This window comes from Ranitomeya variabilis, chromosome 7 (genome assembly GCF_051348905.1).
Source record: "Ranitomeya variabilis isolate aRanVar5 chromosome 7, aRanVar5.hap1, whole genome shotgun sequence".
NCBI lineage: Eukaryota > Metazoa > Chordata > Amphibia > Anura > Dendrobatidae > Ranitomeya > Ranitomeya variabilis.
Genome location: NC_135238.1, coordinates 218,818,701 through 218,841,561, shown reverse-complemented (window position 1 = coordinate 218,841,561; position 22,861 = coordinate 218,818,701). Strand labels below are relative to the sequence as shown.

The 22,861-nt window shown below is 43.4% G+C and overlaps 1 protein-coding gene across 4 annotated transcripts in view; it reads left to right on the top strand.

The window, feature by feature from the left end:
- The window catches only part of GALNT13 (polypeptide N-acetylgalactosaminyltransferase 13), a 371,281-nt gene that overhangs the window by 301,315 nt on the left and 47,105 nt on the right, over positions 1-22,861 (top strand). For all 4 annotated transcript variants that reach the window (XR_013217812.1, XM_077272937.1, XM_077272936.1 and 1 more), the window contains exons 8-9: positions 10,292-10,431; positions 16,704-16,802. Coding sequence is in view for 3 of the 4 variants with exons in the window: in XM_077272937.1 (XP_077129052.1) it covers positions 10,292-10,431; positions 16,704-16,802 (239 nt within the window). In the remaining variant the exon portion in view is untranslated. The remainder of the gene's footprint in view (positions 1-10,291; positions 10,432-16,703; positions 16,803-22,861) is intronic.

Genomic DNA, 22,861 nt, shown 5'->3' with positions numbered 1-22,861 from the left:
TTTTACACGGACCCATTGACTTTAATGGGTCCGTGTGATCCCTGCGCTCCCACGAACACTGACATGTCTCCGTGTTTTGCAAACGGACACACGGTCCATGAAAACACGCTGACATGTGCAGAGACACATTGATTTTAATGTGTCTACGTGTGTCAGTGTCTCCGGTACGTGAGGAAACTGTCACCACGTGTACCGGAGCCACTGACGTGTGAAACCGACCTAACACAGTAATAGAAACAGGTAACACAAGGAAAATGTGAAAAGTTGACATCTGAATTGAACTACATCTATATGAACATCAGGGTAAATAAGATGCAGTGAAAAAATTATGCACAAAACTTTACAGCAACATTTAGTGACAAAAGGACAGCAAAATATAGTAGGTAGTCAATATGACTACCTTTAGTAGTTAAAGGTAAATTTAGAAAAAAACGCGCAATTTTTTCACCAAAATTATTTATTGTCACAAAATCTTTTTTCACATCCTATTTGGGGAAAGCCGGAATTCCGAAAAATGTAGTCACAGAAGAGAAATAAAAAGTGCAAGTAGTCAAAATGACTATACCAGTAGTCCTAGTGTTAAATCTTCCCAGCTGTGCATGTAAAATGCTGTGTACATATTGCATATAATGCAGAGCCCCGCGCCCACATCTTATTTACAATGGATTCTTATATCTATATATCCAATATCTTTTCATTAAGCTTCTGGTGGAAATAATTGTCCTTCTTCCTGCTGTTGCTTTGAGCCTCGGTTGTGTCTTGGATGTCACTTGTCTGGCTCATTCTGGCAGCAGTGACTCTTATATTCATGGCAGCTTTCTCAGAAATGGAAATCTATAGCAGAAAAGCAAAATCCTTAAATCTAACTAAGGAAAGGGGTTGATTGACAGCAGGAGGAAAGTAAAAACATAAGAATCTCCATTTAGTGCTATAAAACCTTTCATCCAGTGGAAAATTGTAGATAAACAGCGCCACCTCCTGGACAAATGCTGCATGTGCAGAAATACAGAACTTCCACACAACTTAGACCACTTTTAATACACTTTTATATTACTCTTTAATACACAGTCTTGGCCAAAAGTTGTGAGACAACACAAATGTGTGTTTTCACAAAGTTTCCTGCTTCAGTTTCTATAATGGATATTTGCATTAATGCATGTACATTAATATGAAGCGTGATCAGATCCATTTAAATAAAATTCATTTAAAAGTGCAAAATCATTCCTTGCCATGGTAATTAATTTAATCACAAAACCCCATTTCCACCTAAAGTCAAAAAATGACCTGCTTACATCGTTTTAGTGATCTTTTTGGTAGCTCAGGAGAAAGTGTTAACGAGGACAAGGCAGCTGATCTCACTTTGTCACACTGATTGATTTATAACAGCAGACTAGTTGCTTTAAAAGGGAGCTGGTGCTTGGAATGATTGTCTTCTTCTATTAATCATGGTCACCTTTAAGGAAACACATGCATTCACCATTGCAGTGCTTGAAAGAAGGCTTTACAGGCAAGGACATTGCTGCTCGTAAAATTACCCTTAAATCAACCATCTATTGGATCATCAAGAACTTCAAAGAGAGAGTCTCAAAAGTTATATGGCCATCTATCTGTTCCCTAACAGATCTAAAGACACTCAAGCATAAAACTTTGTAAAAAAAGCAACATTTGTGTCATTCTCAAAACTCTTGGCCCCCACTGTTGTGAAAACAACTTATTTTGTTGGGGGCGGCAACTTTTATCAGTATCAATATATTATATCTAAGTGATATAAATATATATACCTCTGTTTTTAATACACAAGAATAGAAATTTCCCATTCTCATAGCACTTATAAAGAGGTGAGATGTGCAGATGCTTCACAATCTGTTGGTAAAATCTTCATGCCTAGACGCGTTTCGCGACCAGTTGATACTTGCGATTTCTCCTCATTACGTGCGCTAGTCGGTGGTGCTGCTTAGACAGGAAGAATATGAATAGTAACTTGTATATTTGTAGAAAAAAAGTATTCGGCTTTGATTAGTGCTCCACCATAATGTTTTGTACTGGTTTCACCTCCCACTGAGTCCCAATTATGTATATAGTGCGCTGCCAGGGTTTCTACGTTGGGGCATGTGGGACTCAAAGTAATTTTCGTTCGATGTTACTTGTCAATGCTTTAATAGAAATCTACATATTGGTGAGAAAATTAAAATTTAATTAACTGACAGAAATGCCTGAATGGGATGCAGAATTAATTTTCTCCAGTTTGCATCAACAGCGTTAAAAATAAGCCATCGTCAGGGGGTTACTCGGCTTTTGGTTAACCATTTGAAGGTCACTTCTAAAAGATTAATGTATCATAATTAGGTCCAACATTCTGTTCTGATCAATTATATATCTTGATTGTGTTCTGAGCTCAGTTTTTTCTCATCCAGAGCTCCAAATCCTCTACATAGCCATCGTTGTGAATGCTGAAATGTAAGGTGTAAATTTGTAAGCTCCCTCTAGTGGTGGCTACAGACAGCTCGAATTTCATCACTTAAAGGATAATATTATCAGGTCAAAAGTTGCCAATTTTTGTATCTTATTTTACTCCCCCTTCTTCATTGAGTATTATACTTTTTATTTTTTTTAAATCCGCCTTACTGTTTCAGAGATATGAACTTTTTTATTTAGTGATCATTTTTATGGTGTTTACAAAAGGGGTGTGACTTACAGGGTCATAATGCTAAAGACACGCCCAGAGAGAATCTGTCGGCCTTGCCCCCTTGGCAAAGCCCATGAAGGTAGCACTCAATAAAAATGACCATATCTCTTGAACCGTATGGCGGATTTCAAAAAGGTAAACAGCGGATTACTCAGGGGAGCAGCAGAAATAAGACAAGATAAAACATGGCCTCTTTTGACCTGGTCATATGTTCTCTTTAAAGGGGTTTTCCTAAAATCACAAGTTATCCGCTATTGGCAGGAATAGCAAGAAATAACTTGGGTTTATGACTAGACTGGTAGTACCCCAGCAATCCAGAGAACAAGACTCTGGATACACTGAACTGAGAACTTTAGCTCTAAAGAACCCCATCTTGATTGTAGAGGAGGGGCTAATGCTCAGCCTCTGGTCAATTCATTCATTATGGGACTTCAGAAAAAAGCTAAACTCTGTACTCTGCCGTCTCCCGCAGTCCCATAGATAGAGCCCTATTCTCTAGTTTCTGGAGCTCTGTTCTCTGGATTGCTGGCTGGACCACATGGATAGGACATAAATATTGTTTGCGGGATAACCCCTATAATTCTTTATCTATGGAGGAGTTTAGAAGCTCTGTTTTGGCTTGACAATGCGGTTTATTTTGGGGGGTTACTAGCGCATCCATGTGTATTATCCCTTTGTATTTCACAGCCATTTGACACCTGAGGAAGGCTGGTTAAAGGCGAAACGCGGTTTGTTTTTATTACATTTTTATCAATTCCGGTGAATCATCCATTTTTTCCCAGTCATTTGGATTCTCACCTCTTGACACTCCGTTTTCAAATTTCAATCCCTAACTCCAGGTCTTTCTTCCATAAAAAATGGGCAGTTCAACCTCGTTTTTAGATGGTTGGTGAAAACTCGTTGGAGGTCCCAATGATGTGGCTGAGGATTGGATCTTGCAGGGGTGGACACATACACAATGCCCCTGCTTTAGGGGTGGAATCGGGTCCCATTATTTCTTGGGTCCCATTGTGGCTGCACATTTCGCACCAAGGGATTGTGTCCACCTCTGAATTTGGAAGTATTGTCATTGGGACTACCCGATGGCGACAGCCGCTTCCCATAGGATGTTGGATCTTCCACATCGAATATTTAAGGCTTCATGTGATTTAAGAAATATTTTCATTTATTAAAACCCCTTCAAAACGTCTTTCATGTCGACCTTACGGAAATTCTCTTCTCATGTAGAAATGAATCGAGTTCCTGCAGATTTAGCGGCTCGATACGCCGTCTTCTGTCTCTTCGCTGTTATGTTCTTATGCTACATCTTGGTAACCAAGCAGCGAGACAGCAGAAAACATAAGCTCGTTAATGGAAATTGACTCGTTTTCATCCTACTTCTGTCTTCTAAGAGATAAATAGAAGGATCTAAAAGAATGCAACATCAAAAAAAGATTAACGAGAACAAAGACGTATGGATTAGAAAGGCAAACACAAATCCATGGACAATGCAATTAGAGGGAGCGCCATCATGTCTGCCGTTTACAGCTCTCTTGTATCACCGGGCTTCATTAAAATTGCATTCGCCATCGCTAAGACATCAAACCGTTCCCTGTATAACGAAGTGTTTGTTTAGGTCGCTGCATAGTTGTAGACAACATATTTAAAGTTTTATTAGAGATTATAGAGCGCAAGGAACGAGGCAGCCGGACGCGGAGGAACGACTCCAATATTCATAATTACCGAATAAGACATAGAGAATATTCCTATAATTACCACATACAGCGCTAGACCATAGGGGGCGCTACAGGCTGCTGTTATAGGGGGGTCCACACTACACATCCAGACTGCTGTTATAGAGGGCTCCAGACTACTCATCCAGACTTCTGTTATAGGGGGGATCCACACTACACATCCAGGCTGCTGTTATAGGGGGGTCCACACTATACTTCCAGACTGCTGTTATAGGGGGCTCCACACTACACATCCAGGCTGCTGTTATAGGGGGGTCCACACTACACATCCACACTGCTGTTATAGGGGGCTCCACACTACACATCCAGACTGCTGTTATAGGGGGGTCCACACTACACATCCACACTGCTGTTATAGGGGGCTCCAGACTACACATCCAGGCTGCTGTTATAGGGGGCTCCAGACTACACATCCACACTGCTGTTATAGGGGGCTCCAGACTACACATCCAGACTGCTGTTATAGGGGGGCTCCAGACTACACATCCAGACTGCTGTTATAGGGGGCTCCAGACTACACATCCAGACTGCTGTTATAGGGGGATCCAGACTACACATCCAGGCTGCTGTTATAGGGGGCTCCAGACTACACATCCAGACTGCTGTTATAGGGGGGCTCCAGACTACACATCCAGACTGCTGTTATAGGGGGCTCCAGACTACACATCCAGACTGCTGTTATAGGGGGCTCCAGACTACACATCCAGACTGCTGTTATAGGGGGCTCCACACTACACATCCAGACTGCTGTTATAGGGGGGATCCAGACTACACATCCAGACTGCTGTTATAGGGGGCTCCAGACTACACATCCAGACTGCTGTTATAGAGGGCTCCACACTACACATCCAGACTGCTGTTATAGGGGGGTCCACACTACACATCCAGACTGCTGTTATAGGGGGCTGCAGACTACACATCCAGACTGCTGTTATAGGGGGCTCCACACTACACATCCAGACTGCTGTTATAGGGGGCTCCAGACTACACATCCAGACTGCTGTTATAGGGGGGCTCCAGACTACACATCCAAACTGCTATTATAGGGGGGCTCCAGACTACACATCCAGACTGCTGTTATAGGGGGGCTCCAGACTACACATCCAGACTGCTGTTATAGAGGGGCTCCAGACTACACATCCAGACTGCTGTTATAGGGGGCTGCAGACTACACATCCAGACTGCTGTTATAGGGGGGCTCCAGACTACACATCCAGACTGCTGTTATAGGGGGGCTCCAGACTACACATCCAGACTGCTGTAATAGGGGGGCTCCAGACTACACATCCAGACTGCTGTAATAGGGGGGCTCCAGACTACACATCCAGGCTGCTGTTATAGGGGGGTCCACACTACACATCCAGACTGCTGTTATAGGGGGCTCTAGACTACACATCCAGACTGCTGTTATAGGGGGCTCCACACTACACATCCAGACTGCTGTAATAGGGGGGCTCCAGACTACACATCCAGGCTGCTGTTATAGGGGGGTCCACACTACACATTCAGACTGCTGTTATAGGGGGCTCCACACTACACATCCAGACTGCTGTTATAGGGGGCTCCACACTACACATCCAGACTGCTGTTATAGGGGGCTCCACACTACACATCCAAACTGCTGTTATAGGGGGCTCCAGACTACACTTCTACACTGCTGTTATAGGGGGGTCCACACTATACATCCAGACTGCTGTTATAGGGGGCTCCAGACTACACATCCAGGCTACTGTTATAGGGGGCTCCAGACTACACATCCAGGCTACTGTTATAGGGGGCTCCAGACTACACATCCAGACTGCTGTTATAGGGGGCTCCAGACTACACTTCTACACTGCTGTTATAGGGGGGTCCACACTATACATCCAGACTGCTGTTATAGGGGCCTCCAGACTACACATCCAGACTGCTGTTTTAGGGGGCTCCAGACTACACATCCAGACTGCTGTTATAGGGGGGTCCACACTATACATCCAGACTGCTGTTATAGGGGGCTCCAGACTACACATCCAGACTGCTGTTATAGGGGGCTCCAGACTACACATCCAGACTGCTGTTATAGGGGGCTCCAGACTACACATCCAGACTGCTGTTATAGGGGGCTCCAGACTACACATCCAGACTGCTGTTATAGGGGGCTCCAGACTACACTTCTACACTGCTGTTATAGGGGGCTCCAGACTACACATCCAGACTGCTGTTATAGGGGGGCTCCAGACTACACATCCAGACTGCTGTTATAGGGGGCTGCAGACTACACATCCAGACTGCTGTTATAGGGGGCTGCAGACTACACATCCAGACTGCTGTTATAGGGGGCTCCACACTACACATCCAGACTGCTGTAATAGGGGGGCTCCAGACTACACATCCAGGCTGCTGTTATAGGGGGGTCCACACTACACATCCAGACTGCTGTTATAGGGGGCTCCACACTACACATCCAGACTGCTGTTATAGGGGGCTGCAGACTTTACATCCAGGCTACTGTTATAGGGGGCTCCAGACTACACATCCAGACTGCTGTTATAGGGGGCTCCAGACTACACACCCAGACTGCTGTTATAGGGGGGCTGCAGACTACACATCCAGACTGCTGTTATAGGGGGCTCCAGACTACACATCCAGACTGCTGTTATAGGGGGCTCCAGACTACACACCCAGACTGCTGTTATAGGGGGCTCCAGACTACACATCCAGACTGCTGTTATAGGGGGCTCCAGACTACACATCCAGACTGCTGTTATAGGGGGCTCCAGACTACACATCCAGGCTGCTATAGGGGGGCTCCAGACTACACACCCAGACTGCTGTTATAGGGGGCTCCAGACTACACATCCAGACTGCTGTTATAGGGGGCTCCAGACTACACATCCAGACTGCTGTTATAGGGGGCTCCAGACTACACATCCAGGCTGCTATAGGGGGGCTCCAGACTACACATCCAGACTGCTGTTATAGGGGGCTCCACACTACACATCCAGACTGCTGTTATAGGGGGCTGCAGACTACACATCCAGACTGCTGTTATAGGGGGGCTCCAGACTACACATCCAGACTGCTGTTATAGGGGGCTCCAGACTACACATCCAGGCTGCTGTTATAGGGGGCTCCAGACTACACATCCAGACTGCTGTTATAGGGGGCTCCATACTACACATCCAGACTGCTGTTATAGGGGGCTGCAGACTACACATCCAGACTGCTGTTATAGGGGGCTCCATACTACACATCCAGACTGCTGTTATAGGGGGCTGCAGACTACACACCCAGACTGCTGTTATAGGGGGCTCCAGACTACACTTCTACACTGCTGTTATAGGGGGCTCCAGACTACACATCCAGACTGCTGTTATAGGGGGCTCCAGACTACACATCCAGACTGCTGTTATAGGGGGCTCCACACTACACACCCAGACTGCTGTTATAGGGGGCTCCAGACTACACATCCAGACTGCTGTTATAGGGGGCTCCAGACTACACATCCAGACTGCTGTTATAGGGGGCTCCAGACTACACATCCAGACTGCTGTTATAGGGGGCTGCAGACTACACATCCAGACTGCTGTTATAGGGGGCTCCACACTACACATCCAGACTGCTGTAATAGGGGGGCTCCAGACTACACATCCAGGCTGCTGTTATAGGGGGGTCCACACTACACATCCAGACTGCTGTTATAGGGGGCTCCACACTACACATCCAGACTGCTGTTATAGGGGGCTCCACACTACACATCCAGACTGCTGTTATAGGGGGCTCCAGACTACACATCCAGACTGCTGTTATAGGGGGCTCCATACTACACTTCTACACTGCTGTTATAGGGGGGTCCACACTATACATCCAGACTGCTGTTATAGGGGGCTCCAGACTACACATCCAGGCTACTGTTATAGGGGGGTCCACACTATACATCCACACTGCTGTTATAGGGGGCTCCAGACTACACATCCAGACTGCTGTTATAGGGGGCTCCAGACTACACATCCAGACTGCTGTTATAGGGGGCTCCAGACTACACTTCTACACTGCTGTTATAGGGGGCTCCAGACTACACATCCAGACTGCTGTTATAGGGGGCTCCAGACTACACATCCAGACTGCTGTTATAGGGGGCTCCAGACTACACATCCAGACTGCTGTTATAGGGGGCTCCAGACTACACTTCTACACTGCTGTTATAGGGGGGTCCACACTATACATCCAGACTGCTGTTATAGGGGGCTCCAGACTACACATCCAGACTGCTGTTATAGGGGGCTCCAGACTACACATCCAGACTGCTGTTATAGGGGGCTCCAGACTACACATCCAGACTGCTGTTATAGGGGGCTCCAGACTACACACCCAGACTGCTGTTATAGGGGGCTCCAGACTACACTTCTACACTGCTGTTATAGGGGGCTCCAGACTACACATCCAGACTGCTGTTATAGGGGGCTCCAGACTACACACCCAGACTGCTGTTATAGGGGGCTCCAGACTACACATCCAGACTGCTGTTATAGGGGGCTCCAGACTACACATCCAGACTGCTGTTATAGGGGGCTCCAGACTACACATCCAGGCTGCTATAGGGGGGCTCCAGACGACACATCCAGACTGCTGTTATAGGGGGCTCCAGACTACACATCCAGGCTGCTGTTATAGGGGGCTCCATACTACACATCCAGACTGCTGTTATAGGGGGCTGCAGACTATACACCCAGACTGCTGTTATAGGGGGCTCCAGACTACACATCCAGACTGCTGTTATAGGGGGCTCCAGACTACACATCCAGACTGCTGTTATAGGGGGCTCCACACTATACATCCAGACTGCTGTTATAGGGGGCTCCAGACTACACATCCAAACTGCTGTTATAGGGGGGCTCCAGACTACACATCCAGACTGCTGTTATAGGAGGCTCCAGACTACACATCCAGACTGCTGTTATAGGGGGCTCCAGACTACACATCCAGACTGCTGTTATAGGGGGCTCCAGACTACACATCCAGACTGCTGTTATAGGGGGCTCCAGACTACACATCCAGACTGCTGTTATAGGGGGCTCCAGACTACACATCCAGACTGCTGTTATAGGGGGCTCCACACTATACATCCAGACTGCTGTTATAGGGGGCTCCAGACTACACATCCAGACTGCTGTTATAGGGGGCTCCACACTATACATCCAGACTGCTGTTATAGGGGGCTCCACACTACACATCCAGACTGCTGTTATAGGGGGGCTCCAGACTACACATCCAGACTGCTGTTATAGGGGGCTCCAGACTACACATCCAGACTGCTGTTATAGGGGGCTCCAGACTACACATCCAGACTGCTGTTATAGGGGGCTCCAGACTACACATCCAGACTGCTGTTATAGGGGGCTCCAGACTACACATCCAGACTGCTGTTATAGGGGGCTCCACACTACACATCCAGACTGCTGTTATAGGGGGGCTCCAGACTACACATCCACACTGCTGTTATAGGGGGTGTCCAGACTACACACCCAGACTGCTGTTATAGGGGGCTCCACACTACACATCCAGACTGCTGTTATAGGGGGGTCCAGACTACACATCCAGACTGCTGTTATAGGGGGCTCCAGACTACACATCCAGATTGCTGTTATCGGTGGCTCCACACTACACATCCAGACTGCTGTTATAGGGGGGTCCAGACTTCCAGTTATACCATTAAATCACACCACTAATGTGCAGATAATTACAGTTGCTTGCCCTCGTAGTGTCGGCTTTTGCTGCCATGATCGTTGTCCCACAGAGGTCTCGGAAATATTGTTGATACTTTACCATTTGCGATAATCCCTTCACTTAGTAAAACTCTAATACGAAAAAATATTTTTTTCCAATGTTCCAGGTGTTGTCAAGGTTGATTATGGGGATGTAACGGAGAGGAAATCCCTTCGAGATAGACTGAAATGTAAACCATTTTCTTGGTACCTAGAGACGATCTATCCGGACTCCCAGATTCCGCGGCGTTACTTTTCTCTCGGTGAGGTATGTTTTTTTTTTCTGTGTACTTTTTAATCTTATTAACCGGTGGCCCCATAGTTAATATTCAGCCTGTTTGTTTGCTTGCTCTCTATATAGATTCCTTTGCACTTGACAGATTGTCAGAAATATGAATAATTCACATTTTGGAAACGAACTTGGAACATAATGTTGTTATTCCTTGGACACCTGTGGATATAAATTACCAATTTATGTAGGAGTATGAACCAAAGTTGTAATTTCAATGAAATTTCTAGATTGTGAGTCATTTTTTATATAATCACATAACGTAAGCCCTAAATAGTGTATTCACCTGCGTGCTTAAAGGGGCTGTCCAATTGGAACATATCCATATGCCAAAGTAGGAAATATGCACATGCGATAAAGGAAGGGAGGGGGTAAAGCACTTTGGATCCCCTCTACTTGTCAGAATGTAGATCCTTGAGGAAGATCAGATCTTATTCTGGAGGACTCAGCATTACCATACGTTACATAGTCTGCCAAGGCTGACATGTAATACCATGTTTGTCCAGTAGTGGCCGCTGTAGGAATATGTGTTGGTTGCTCAGAGCTTCCTCTAAGTAATCAGATGATTGAAAATGGATAATCCAGTTGGGACAACACTTTAAATGTGTTTTCCTCCCTATTTCTTCACTATTCTCTCTTATGTAGTTGTGTTTCTAAACTTACTAGCACCCCTGTAAATGTAGAAACAGAAAATCAATAAGAGTGTCCTCACTTAACTGGGCCAATTGTCCTACCGAGCTGTACGTAGACTGTAAGATACTGTATTACAAAGGCCTTCTCCCATTGATCTCAGTGTACAGCGTACAATAGTCCCATGGATGTGTCTGTATACCTCTGGGGTCTTATGAACCAATACTAAGCCCATAAGTGTGAACTCTGCACTGGCTATCAAGCCACCCCAGCATCACTACCCAACGATGTACTTTGCATAGGAGTTGTAGTGAGATGGGTGACATCTAGTTAAATATGGTATATAAGTATATACTAGAGAAGGAAAAAACGGATTTTGAAGCAACCTCAACACAGAATACAGTGGTGAGTTGATGGTGATTGATGGATTCTTAGATAGAAACAATAGGAAAGCGAGAATTTAGATAGATTGATGGATTGACTAAATTGAATTCTTGGAGACTGATGAAGATGAAATGTAGATAGAAACGTAGATTAATAATTGAGATTTATAATGGATGGATAAGAGAAGTAGATGGAAAAAAAGAGTTTGAGAAAAATATATAGATAAACATATAGATGAGAAAGAGTGATATTAGATAGATTAAAGGGTAGATTGATACATATATATTTTTCCTATCCCCAATATCAAGAGCAGTCGATAGATGGATAGATACTTATGATAGTTGGATGGATGGATGAATGGACAAACAGACAGGTAGATAGATAATTAGGTAGATAGATAGATAATAGATAGATAACAGATAGAAGATAGATAGTTAAAAGATAGATAGATAGATACTGTAGATGGATAGATAGATAGAAAGAAAGATGAATAGATAGATAGATAATAGATAGATCTATAGATAATAGATAGATCTATAGATAATAGATAGATCTATAGATAGATAGATAGATAGATAGAAATATGAATAGATAGATAGATAATAGATAGATCTATAGATAATAGATAGATAGATAATAGATAGATCTATAGATAGATAGATAGATAGATAGATAGATAGATGAGTAGATAGATAGATAATAGATAGATCTATAGATAATAGATAGATAGATAATAGATAGATAACAGATAGAAGATAGATAGTTAAAAGATAGATAGATAGATACTGTAGATGGATAGATAGATAGAAAGAAAGATGAATAGATAGATAGATAATAGATAGATCTATAGATAATAGATAGATCTATAGATAGATAGATAGATAGATAGATAGATAGATAGATAGAAATATGAATAGATAGATAGATAATAGATAGATCTATAGATAGATAGATAGATAGATAGATAGATAGATAGAAAGATGAATAGATAGATAGATAATAGATAGATCTATAGATAATAGATAGATAGATAATAGATAGATCGATAGATAGATAGAAATATGAATAGATAGATAGATAATAGATAGATCTATAGATAATAGATAGATAATAGATAGATCTATAGATAATAGATAGATAGATAGATAGATAGATAGATATAGATAATAGATAGATAGATAATAGATTGATGCAGTACATAGATTGATAAATTGATAGATTGATGATAGATAGATAGATAGATAGATAGATAGATATGTTCCCCTGCAACAACGTCAAGAATTTTGACGAAGTTCCAGTACACAGGTTACAGGTGATCTTTGGAATCCGGGCAGCCTGGAAGTGATTTGGAATTCCCTTAGCCAGGTGGGATTGGGAGCCTTCCACTCTGCGATGTAATGAGTGTCCCTTGCTGCCTGAGGCTTCTCACAAGGTCCTCTCTCTCTCTCTCTGTCCTAGGACAGTACCCACATGGCAGGCAACTCGACCCTTTTTACAGGTGTCCCTACTTGCGGTGACTCCGGGCTTTATATGCTGCTGTGCCTTCGGGTGTGGTTGTGGACGGGCAACTTGAAATCCCATGTCCTCCGGTTTCTTCCGGGGGGCATACAATCCCAGACAGCCTTGGACTCTCGGAGTACCGGCTCTTGCGCTTCAGCGTGGAGGGGGGCTCAGTCGCAGCTCCCCTCCAGCTCGTCACTTCTTCTGTGCTCCTTTTCCCCTCACACTTTCCTACAGACTGAACTAACTCCTCCTCCAAGCCAGAACATATACAGGGAAGCTCCCCTGAAACCAGGTCTAGAGCTCCCCCTTCTAGCCTGGAGTCAGAACATGTTGCATGTATGTGCTACCTGTTAAAGGAATCCTTGTCGCTTCCAGGCATAGCATCACCCTCCCCGAGAGTAAGGCAATACCACTGTGGTACCCGAACTCCTGGGGTGCCACATCTCCACCTCAAGGGTGTGGCTGGGATGTTAAATGTACAGCCACTCTTCTCTGTGTTGTGGTTTGGAGAGGAGAGACTCCAGACGGTGGCTCCAGGAGGAGCTGAGGACACATGGTGGTCTGAGCGGGCGAACTCCTCAGACACATGGACTTTGGTATATGTTATCTTTTTTTGTTTTGCCGTTATGCCTGAAAGGTCACGTTTACTTTGCTGAACCCTGCTATGGTTTATGCTGTTCCATAATAAACCAGCAGGTGATTTACCACAAGACTCATTCCTGTGTTTACCTTTTGAAGCAGCTGAGTGAGTCAGCCCCTCACAACTGATAGAGTGTAATACTATTGTAGGAACTCAAGGATTCTGATAGCATGGGGCAATGAACAGACAGAGACGGGTTTCTTTAGTGCAAATAGTGTATTTGTACAACAGCAATAACACCCAAAACAATATACTGATAAACCACAGTGTCCTGAAATGAAACGAGTCGTTGAAATATATACAGCAAATCGGCGGAGTTCTTAAGGCAGAGTCCTCAGCAAGGTGAGTGTGATAGGTGATGTGGTGCAGATCCAAAGACTGTCGGCACAGAAAGAGTCAAATCCAGGTATAAAGTAAACACAGGGAAGTCCAGAACAAGTCCACAAGTTCATCCTAGGTGTGATTGAACACGGGTAAGTCCAGAAACTAGTTTACAAGTTGATCCCAGATATGGCATAAACACAGGTAAGTTCAGAAACAGGTTCACCTTAAAGTATTATACTGGTGTTGTTTCCAACAGCTCCCACCGGGGGGAGTAAATGAAGGATTAAATAGCAACACACAGTCCCGAAACAAAGTTCCAAAAACACAGTTCCAAAAACAGTTCTTAACAGAAGGAGTGAACCGAGGGTTAAGTTCCAAGTCAGCAGACTAATGATAACATAGAGAGTGTAGCTTACATATGCAGGAAATGTCCAGAGCCAGAGGTAGAGACACACTCAGAACCAGCAGCTGAGCTGAAGGAGAACAGAATCAGAATACTCCAGCAAAGAGGCTGACACCTGACCCGGGTTTTAAACAAACGAACAGGAAGTAGGGCAGACAAAAACAGCAAACTCCATCTTAACAAAGGGCAAAATCATTCACAAGGTGACATAGAAAACCCGGAATACTGACATTGAGATTGATTGAAAGAGTGGATGAGAGGTACACAAGGGCCCCGTCCATCGCAGCCTTCATCTATCCTTCTATCTTGTCTCACAATCGGCACTGTACAGAGCCATGCAGTGATGTGATCGAGCCTCCCGACTTCCCCTGTGTGGTGCCAGCCTCCACCAGGCCGCAGACCAGCATTAGCCTGCATTCTGCTGAAGGAATGGAGGAAGGAGGCAGCTGATTAGCCTCCTCTGCTCCTGTCCTTGGCGGCGCGCCCATGTTTAATTGTATTCACATCTTAAAGACACAAATTCAAGTGAGTGCAGGGAGGAACGATGGGTGGTGCGCAGTGCCTGCGCCTGGGCACCGGTATGCTGATTAATGGCGGCCGGAGGAAACTCCCGGGTGGCAGTGGGCACAGCACAGTTACTGATTTTTAATTTCATATTGCACCCTCCACATTCCCCATAGCAAGGCAAGAGGCAGCGCTCCTGGCGGGTGTCGTCCGGACCCTGGATGAGAGTTTAGAAACATGATAGAGGTTGAAGAAAGAAAGAGACAGGACCTAATTCTAACAATTCTGTATTATTTTTGGTGCAGTTACTTTGTAAATTCTGAATTCTCCACACACGAGTAGCTGTATATAATCCATAGGCCCCGTACACAGATGATATAACCTAGGACACTGCGTATCTGTAACCCGTTATGCCCAGTGAATATGTGATTTGCGGCCGAGCGTTGTGTGCGGGGGAGGGGGGGATACTTGAAGCTTTCAGAATGGCAAATAATGAAGAGAGATCGCAAATTCATTTGTGCGAGCTCAAACATCGCGGCATCTCTGCAAACAGCAAACGAGGCCCCTGGTGTTTAATTAGGTGATATTTGGTTCCTAATTTGGTACAGTGACCGTGTGTTCCAGGATGTGATTTAGCATTTCCTCAGAAAACGGCGTGTGTGCTTTATACGTGATATCGATAGTATTCTGCCAGGGATATCGCTAGGAAACATCCTCAGAAGAAAAACAAGTCTCCGCGGCATCAAAAGAGGGTGAAAAATGCCTTAAAGGAAATGTAACGTCAAATATGTGTTAGCTGCAGTATAACTGGTGTAGTACAAAGAATGCGCACTGAGCGTCCATCTATTATCTATCCATCCTTCCATTATCTATCTATCTATCTATCTATCTATCTATCTATCTATTATCATCTATCTATTATCCATCTATCTATTATCTATCCATCCTTCTATTATCTATCTATCTATCTATCTATCTATCTATCTATCTATCTATCTATCTATCTATTATCTGTTATCTATCTATCTATCTATCTATCTATCTATTATCTATTATCTATCTATCTATTATCTATCTATCATCTATCTTTTATCTATCTATCTATCTATCTATCTATCTATCTATCTATCTATCTATCTATCTATCTATCTATTATCTATCTATCTATTATCTATCTATTATCTATCTATTATCTATTTATCTATCTATTTATCTTTCTATCTATTATCTATCTATCTAGTATATATCTCTTATCTATCTATCATCTTTCTATCTATCTATTATCTATCTATCTTTCTATCTAGTATCTATCTATTATCTATCTATCTATTATCGATCTATTATCTATCTATCTATCTATCTATCTATCTATCTATCTATCTATCTAGCTATCTATCTATCTATCTATCTATTATCTATCTATTATCTATCTATCTATTATCTATCTATCTATCTATCTATCTATCTATTATCTATCTATTATCTATCTAGAAAATAGACAGACGGATATATAGAGAGTGGGATAGATAGATAACAGAGAGTGATATAAGTGAGATAGATGACAGATAAATGATAGTTACATAGATGAATTTTCTAGCATAGACATATGAGTTTTCTGCATTCTTTGTTTCCCCTTGTTCTTCACTCTGAAATGTATTCTGATGGACATATTTTAACTTTTCCTGCTTCCCTGAGATCGATTGTCTTCTCCCTCCTGGTGGTTGTTTTCCGTTCCTCCGGATCAGCTCCGCAGGATAACAGGATGAAGTAGAAGAACTTGTGTCTTCTTTTTACTTATGACATTTTGAACGTGATGAATTTGTACTATGAAACTATGAAACTTTCTTCTCCTTTACTTCATAGATCAGAAATGTGGAAACGAACCAATGTCTGGATAACATGGGCCGTAAAGAAAATGAAAAAGTTGGCATCTTCAACTGTCATGGCATGGGAGGGAATCAGGTCAGTAACACTAAACTAAAAGAAGAGGGACCATGGAAATAATCAGGTACAATGCAAAATTAAGGCGGGGTCCATTTAGATGCTGTGTTAAAGTATATATTCACCCTTAAAGGGAAAGATAACATGTTTCAATCAGGTTTTGTAGTACATTTATTTGTTTATTTTGTTTTAGAATTTATGCTTCCAGTTCTTTTAGATAGCTTTTTCAGCAGGCTCCTTATCAGCAGAGGCAGAATTACAATGTTAGGTAACCTCTATACACACCTGATAACACAGATTCCACTAGAGGGAGCTGTTATGAACTATACTTTTGGGATCCCTCTTGTGGTCACTCGCGGTATGGCTCTTGGATTCTCTTTCCTCAGCTTGGTAGTCACCTGTTCGTTAAGACTCTGGGTGTTTCTATTTTAACTTCCTGGAGTCTTAGTCCATTGCCTGGCATCCATGTAATCAGTCCTTGTCTGGTTGCTCTTGTCTACTGGTCCTGATTTTTGGTCTGTGGTTTTGTCCTGGAGCCTTTGGAAAATACTATTCCTCTTAGAGGAATTGATGCTACGCCATTGGCGGAGAATAAACCGCAGTATTGGACACAAGTGACCATGTGCATGACTCCTGAACATCGGGAGGTGATTCGTTTTCTTGTTCTGCATAAGATGCATGATTTTGGTCGTTTTGGGTCTGCCATGGTTACAGGCTCATAATCCTGTTCTGGATTGGAGGGCTATGTCTGTGTCAAGTTGGGGTTGTCAGGGAATTCATTGCGATTCCCCGTCGGTGTCTATTGCTTCCTCCACTCCTTCAGAAGTTCCTGAGCTTTTGCTTGACTATCAGGATGTGTTCAGTGAGTCCAGGTCCAGTGCTCTTCCTCCTCATAGGGACTGTGACTGCGCTATAGATTTGATTCCTGGTAGCAAGTTTCCTAAGGGACGATTATTTAATCTGTTGGTACCTGAGCATGCCGCGATGCGTTCTTATATAAAGGAGTCTTTGGAGAAAGGACATATTCGTCCATCCTCTTCCCCTCTTGGTACGAGATTCTTTTTTGTGGCCAAGAAAGACGGATCTTTGAGACCTTGTATAGACTATCGGCTTCTGAATAAAATCACGGTTAAATTTCAGTACCCTCTGCCACTATTGTCGGACTTGTTTGCTCGGATTAAGGGTGCCTGTTGGTTCACCAAGATAGATCTTCGTGGTGCGTACAACCTTGTGCGCATTAGGCAGGGAGATGAATGGAAAACTGCATTTAATACGCCCGAAGGTCATTTTGAGTACTTGGTGATGCCTTTTGGGCTCTCTAATGCTCCTTCAGTGTTTCAGTCCTTTATGCATGACATCTTCCCGAAGTATCTAGATAAATTTGTGATTGTTTATCTGGATGACATTTTAGTTTTTTCTGATGATTGGGATTCTCATGTAAAGCAGGTCAGGATGGTGTTTCAGGTTTTGCGTGATAATGCCTTGTTTGTGAAGGGCTCAAAGTGTCTCTTTGGAGTGCAGAAGGTTTCCTTTTTGGGTTTTATCTTTTCCCCTTCTGCTGTGGAGATGGACCCAGTCAAGGTCCGAGCTATTCATGATTGGACTCAACCCACGTCTGTTAAGAGTCTTCAGAAGTTTTTGGGTTTTGCTAATTTCTACCGTCGTTTTATTGCTAACTTTTCTAGCGATGTTAAACCTCTGACGGATATGACCAAGAAAGGTTCTGATGTCGCTAATTGGGCTCCTGCGGCCATTGAGGCCTTCCGGGAGCTGAAGCGCCGGTTTACTTCGGCGCCTGTTTTGTGCCAGCCTGATGTCTCACTTCCCTTTCAGGTTGAAGTGGATGCTTCTGAGATTGGTGCAGGAGCTGTTTTGTCGCAGAGAGGCTCTGGTTGCTCTATGATGAAACCATGTGCTTTCTTTTCCAGGAAGTTTTCGCCGGCTGAGCGGAATTATGATGTTGGCAATCGGGAGTTGCTGGCCATGAAGTGGGCATTTGAGGAGTGGCGTCATTGGCTCGAGGGTGCTAAGCATCGTGTGGTGGTCTTGACTGATCACAAGAACCTGATGTATCTCGAGTCTGCTAAACGCCTGAATCCTAGACAGGCTCGTTGGTCATTGTTTTTCTCCCGTTTTGACTTTGTGGTCTCATACCTGCCTGGTTCGAAAAATGTGAAGGCTGATGCTCTCTCTAGGAGCTTTGTGCCTGATTCTCCTGGAGTCTCAGAGCCGGCTGGTATTCTTAAAGAGGGAGTGATTTTGTCGGCCATTACTCCTGATTTGCGACGTGTGTTGCAGAGATTTCAGGCTGGTAGACCTGACTCTTGTCCACCTGATAGACTGTTTGTTTCTGATAAATGGACCAGCAGAGTTATTTCCGAGGTTCATTCCTCGGTGTTGGCGGGGCATCCTGGGATTTTTGGTACCAGAGATTTGGTGGCTAGGTCCTTTTGGTGGCCTTCCTTGTCACGGGATGTGCGTGCTTTTGTGCAGTCCTGTGGGACTTGTGCTCGGGCTAAGCCTTGCTGTTCTCGTGCCAGCGGGTTGCTTTTGCCCTTGCCCATCCCGAAGAGGCCTTGGACACACATTTCCATGGATTTCATTTCAGATCTTCCGGTGTCTCAGGGAATGTCTGTCATCTGGGTGGTGTGTGATCATTTTTCCAAGATGGTCCATTTAGTGCCCTTGCCTAAGTTGCCTTCCTCTTCCGATCTGGTTCCTTTGTTTTTTCAGAATGTGGTTCGTTTGCACGGCATTCCTGAGAATATCGTGTCTGACAGAGGATCCCAGTTTGTGTCCAGATTCTGGCGATCTTTTTGTGCTAAGATGGGCATTGATCTGTCGTTCTCATCTGCCTTTCATCCTCAGACTAATGGCCAAACGGAGCGAACTAATCAGACGCTGGAGGCTTATTTGAGATGTTTTGTTTCTGCGGATCAGGATGATTGGGTGACCTTCTTGCCATTGGCTGAGTTTGCCCTCAATAATCGGGCTAGTTCCGCTACTTTGGTTTCGCCATTTTTCGGCAACTCTGGTTTTCATCCTCGTTTCTCCTCGGGTCATGTTGAGCCTTCTGACTGTCCTGGGGTGGATTCTGTGGTTGATAGGTTGCAGCGGACTTGGAATCATGTGGTGGACAACTTGAAGTTGTCACAGGAGAAGGCTCAGCGTTTTGCCAACCGCCGCCGCGGTGTGGGTCCCCGACTTCGTGTTGGGGATTTGGTTTGGTTGTCTTCTCGGTTTGTCCCTCTGAAGGTTTCCTCTCCTAAGTTTAAGCCTCGCTTTATTGGTCCTTATAGAATTTTGGAGGTCCTTAATCCGGTGTTTTTTCGTTTGGATCTTCCTGCGTCGTTTGCCATTCACAATGTGTTCCATAGGTCTTTGTTGCGGCGGTACATTGTGCCTGTGGTTCCTGCTGTTGACCCTCCTGCTCCGGTCTTGGTTGAGGGCGAGTTGGAGTATGTGGTGGAGAAGATCTTAGATTCTCGTCTCTCTAGACAGAGGCTTCAGTATCTGGTCAAATGGAAGGGCTATGGTCAGGAGGATAATTCCTGGGTGGTCGCCTCTGATGTTCATGCGGCCGATTTGGTTCGTGCTTTTCACGCTGCCCATCCTGAGCGCCCTGGTGGTCGTGGTGAGGGTTCGGTGACCCCTCCTTAAAGGGGGGGTACTGTTATGAACTATACTTTTGGGATCCCTCTTGTGGTCACTCGCGGTATGGCTCTTGGATTCTCTTTCCTCAGCTTGGTAGTCACCTGTTCGATAAGACTCTGGGTGTTTCTATTTAAACTTCCTGGAGTCTTAGTCCATTGCCTGGCATCCATGTAATCAGTCCTTGTCTGGTTGCTCTTGTCTACTGGTCCTGATTTTTGCAACATAAGCTAAGTCCTGCTTTCTTGTTTTTTGTTTATTTGTATTATTCTGTTTTTTGTCCAGCTTGTTCATAATGTGATTCCTGATTTTGCTGGAAGCTCTTAGGGGGCTGATATTCTCCCCCCATACCGTTAGTCGGTACGGGGGTTCTTGGATATTCAGCGTGGATATTTTAGTAGGGTTTTTCGCTGACCACATAAGTCCGCTTTCTATATTTCTGCTATTATTTAGTGGGCCTCTCTTTGCTGAATCTAGTTCATACTTACGTTTGTCCTTTCCCCTTACCTCACCGTTATTATTTGTTGGGGGCCTGTATCTACTTTGGGGTATTTCTCTGGAAGCAAGTGAGGTCTGTATTTTCTCTGAAAGGGTTAGTTAGATCTCCGGCTGGCGCGAGACGTCTAGAACCAACGTAGGCACGTTCCCCGGCTGCTATTATTTGTGGGCTAGGATCAGGTATGTGGTCAGCTCAGTTACCACCTCCCTAAGAGCTAGTTTTTATGTTTGCAGACTTTGCTGAAGACCCTGAGATCCTCTGCCATTAGGATCACAACAGGGAGCTAAAGAGCAGTCAGTATGCAGTAAGCTCTTAAGCTCCCTCTAGTGGTGATTGGAATCCTCTAAAATGTTATTCTTTAAATCTATAGGTTAAAGATTTGTATCTCAGAATGTCAGAAAAACAACAAAAATATATTAGGAAAATATTGCCAAAAATATTTGAATCAGGAAAAAGTATATTTAGTTGGTTAAATAATAATTTGTCAATATAATGTTATTATTTGAATATTATTTGTTTGTGGATTTATTAGCAGAATACTTTATGGCATGTTAAGAAGGTTCTCTTTAAATAAAGTTAAAAAAAATGAATAAATAAAATGAAGCAATTTATATGCCATTTCAGGTATTTAGAAAGTTTTAGGTGACACCTCAGTGGCTGCTGTAATGGCCGTCATTAATCGTTGTCATCCAGTTTTCATCCAACATCAGTTCTGAACTGTAAGAGATGAAGAATTGGATAAAAGAGTAAAACCATACTTCAAACAAGAGCAGAAACTACAGGATTATATCTGCACATTTCGTATACAATGTTATGTATTTTTGTTATTTACTTTTAATAATGGATTTTATTATTACATTTTGTTTGTAAAAGGTAAAAACTTTTAAACAATCAGAAAAAATCAATCTAGAGCCGTATGGTCGGGGAATCCTTATTTGGCAGGCCGGATTAAAAGGAAATTATTATTATTATATTATTATTATTATTATTATTTTTTTTTTTTTAATAGGGTCCAAGTCTTCGGTATTATTTTGTTTGGGAAGAATTTATTATTTTGTATTTAAATGAGCGACCAAGGGAATTACAATTATAACATAATGTCCCCATTCTTAGAGCAATTAAAAGAAAATAAGTTACGGTATACTCATCCTTCCTGATCGCTGATTGGTCCCATTCTGGCTGTCAGTGTTTCACGTATATTCATATGTTATGTAGTATATTAATGTTAAAGGATATAGACTACTTTTTTAAACCTAAATTCAAATATTTTGGACTAATAATAATTTTGAAAATTGAGATAAAATCTGGTGTGTGAAACTGGCCTTACGGTACAAGAAAATATTGTGAAGACAATTTGAAATTTTTAAGCCAAAAATACAAGCATTTAAATGGATTGTACAGGCGTGAGGTTCAAGTCTGCAGTTAATGTATGTGACTGTCAGGATTCTCCGGTGCGGGCGGCGGGTGTTATGTGACTGGCAGTATGTGACTTTCAAACTTCCGGTCACATTCCGACTAGACGTGTCCATCGTAGCTCAATTCACATGTATTGAGCGAGACCGAGCACGTCTAGTCGGCATGTGACTGCATGTGTGCAAGTCTCATATTTGTTCCCGGCGCTGGAACTGGAGAATCCTGACAATGTGTAGTGTGCACGCTGTAAAGCCTCACAAGTGTGCAGTCACATAGACTACCTGCAGACTTGTATCCCGAGCCTGGACAACCCCATTAAGTTACAAAATATGTTCACATCATTTTAGATATTCAAAAAATTAACACTGATGAGTTATCAAAAAAATGTACAATTTTAACACTTCATCAAATGAGAAAAATAAAACAAATAAATCTGCTGAAGTAAATGTGAACACAATATATGTCAGTTAATTAATTAAAATGATTAAGGCTGATGGATCCAGGGCTGAACTTTTGC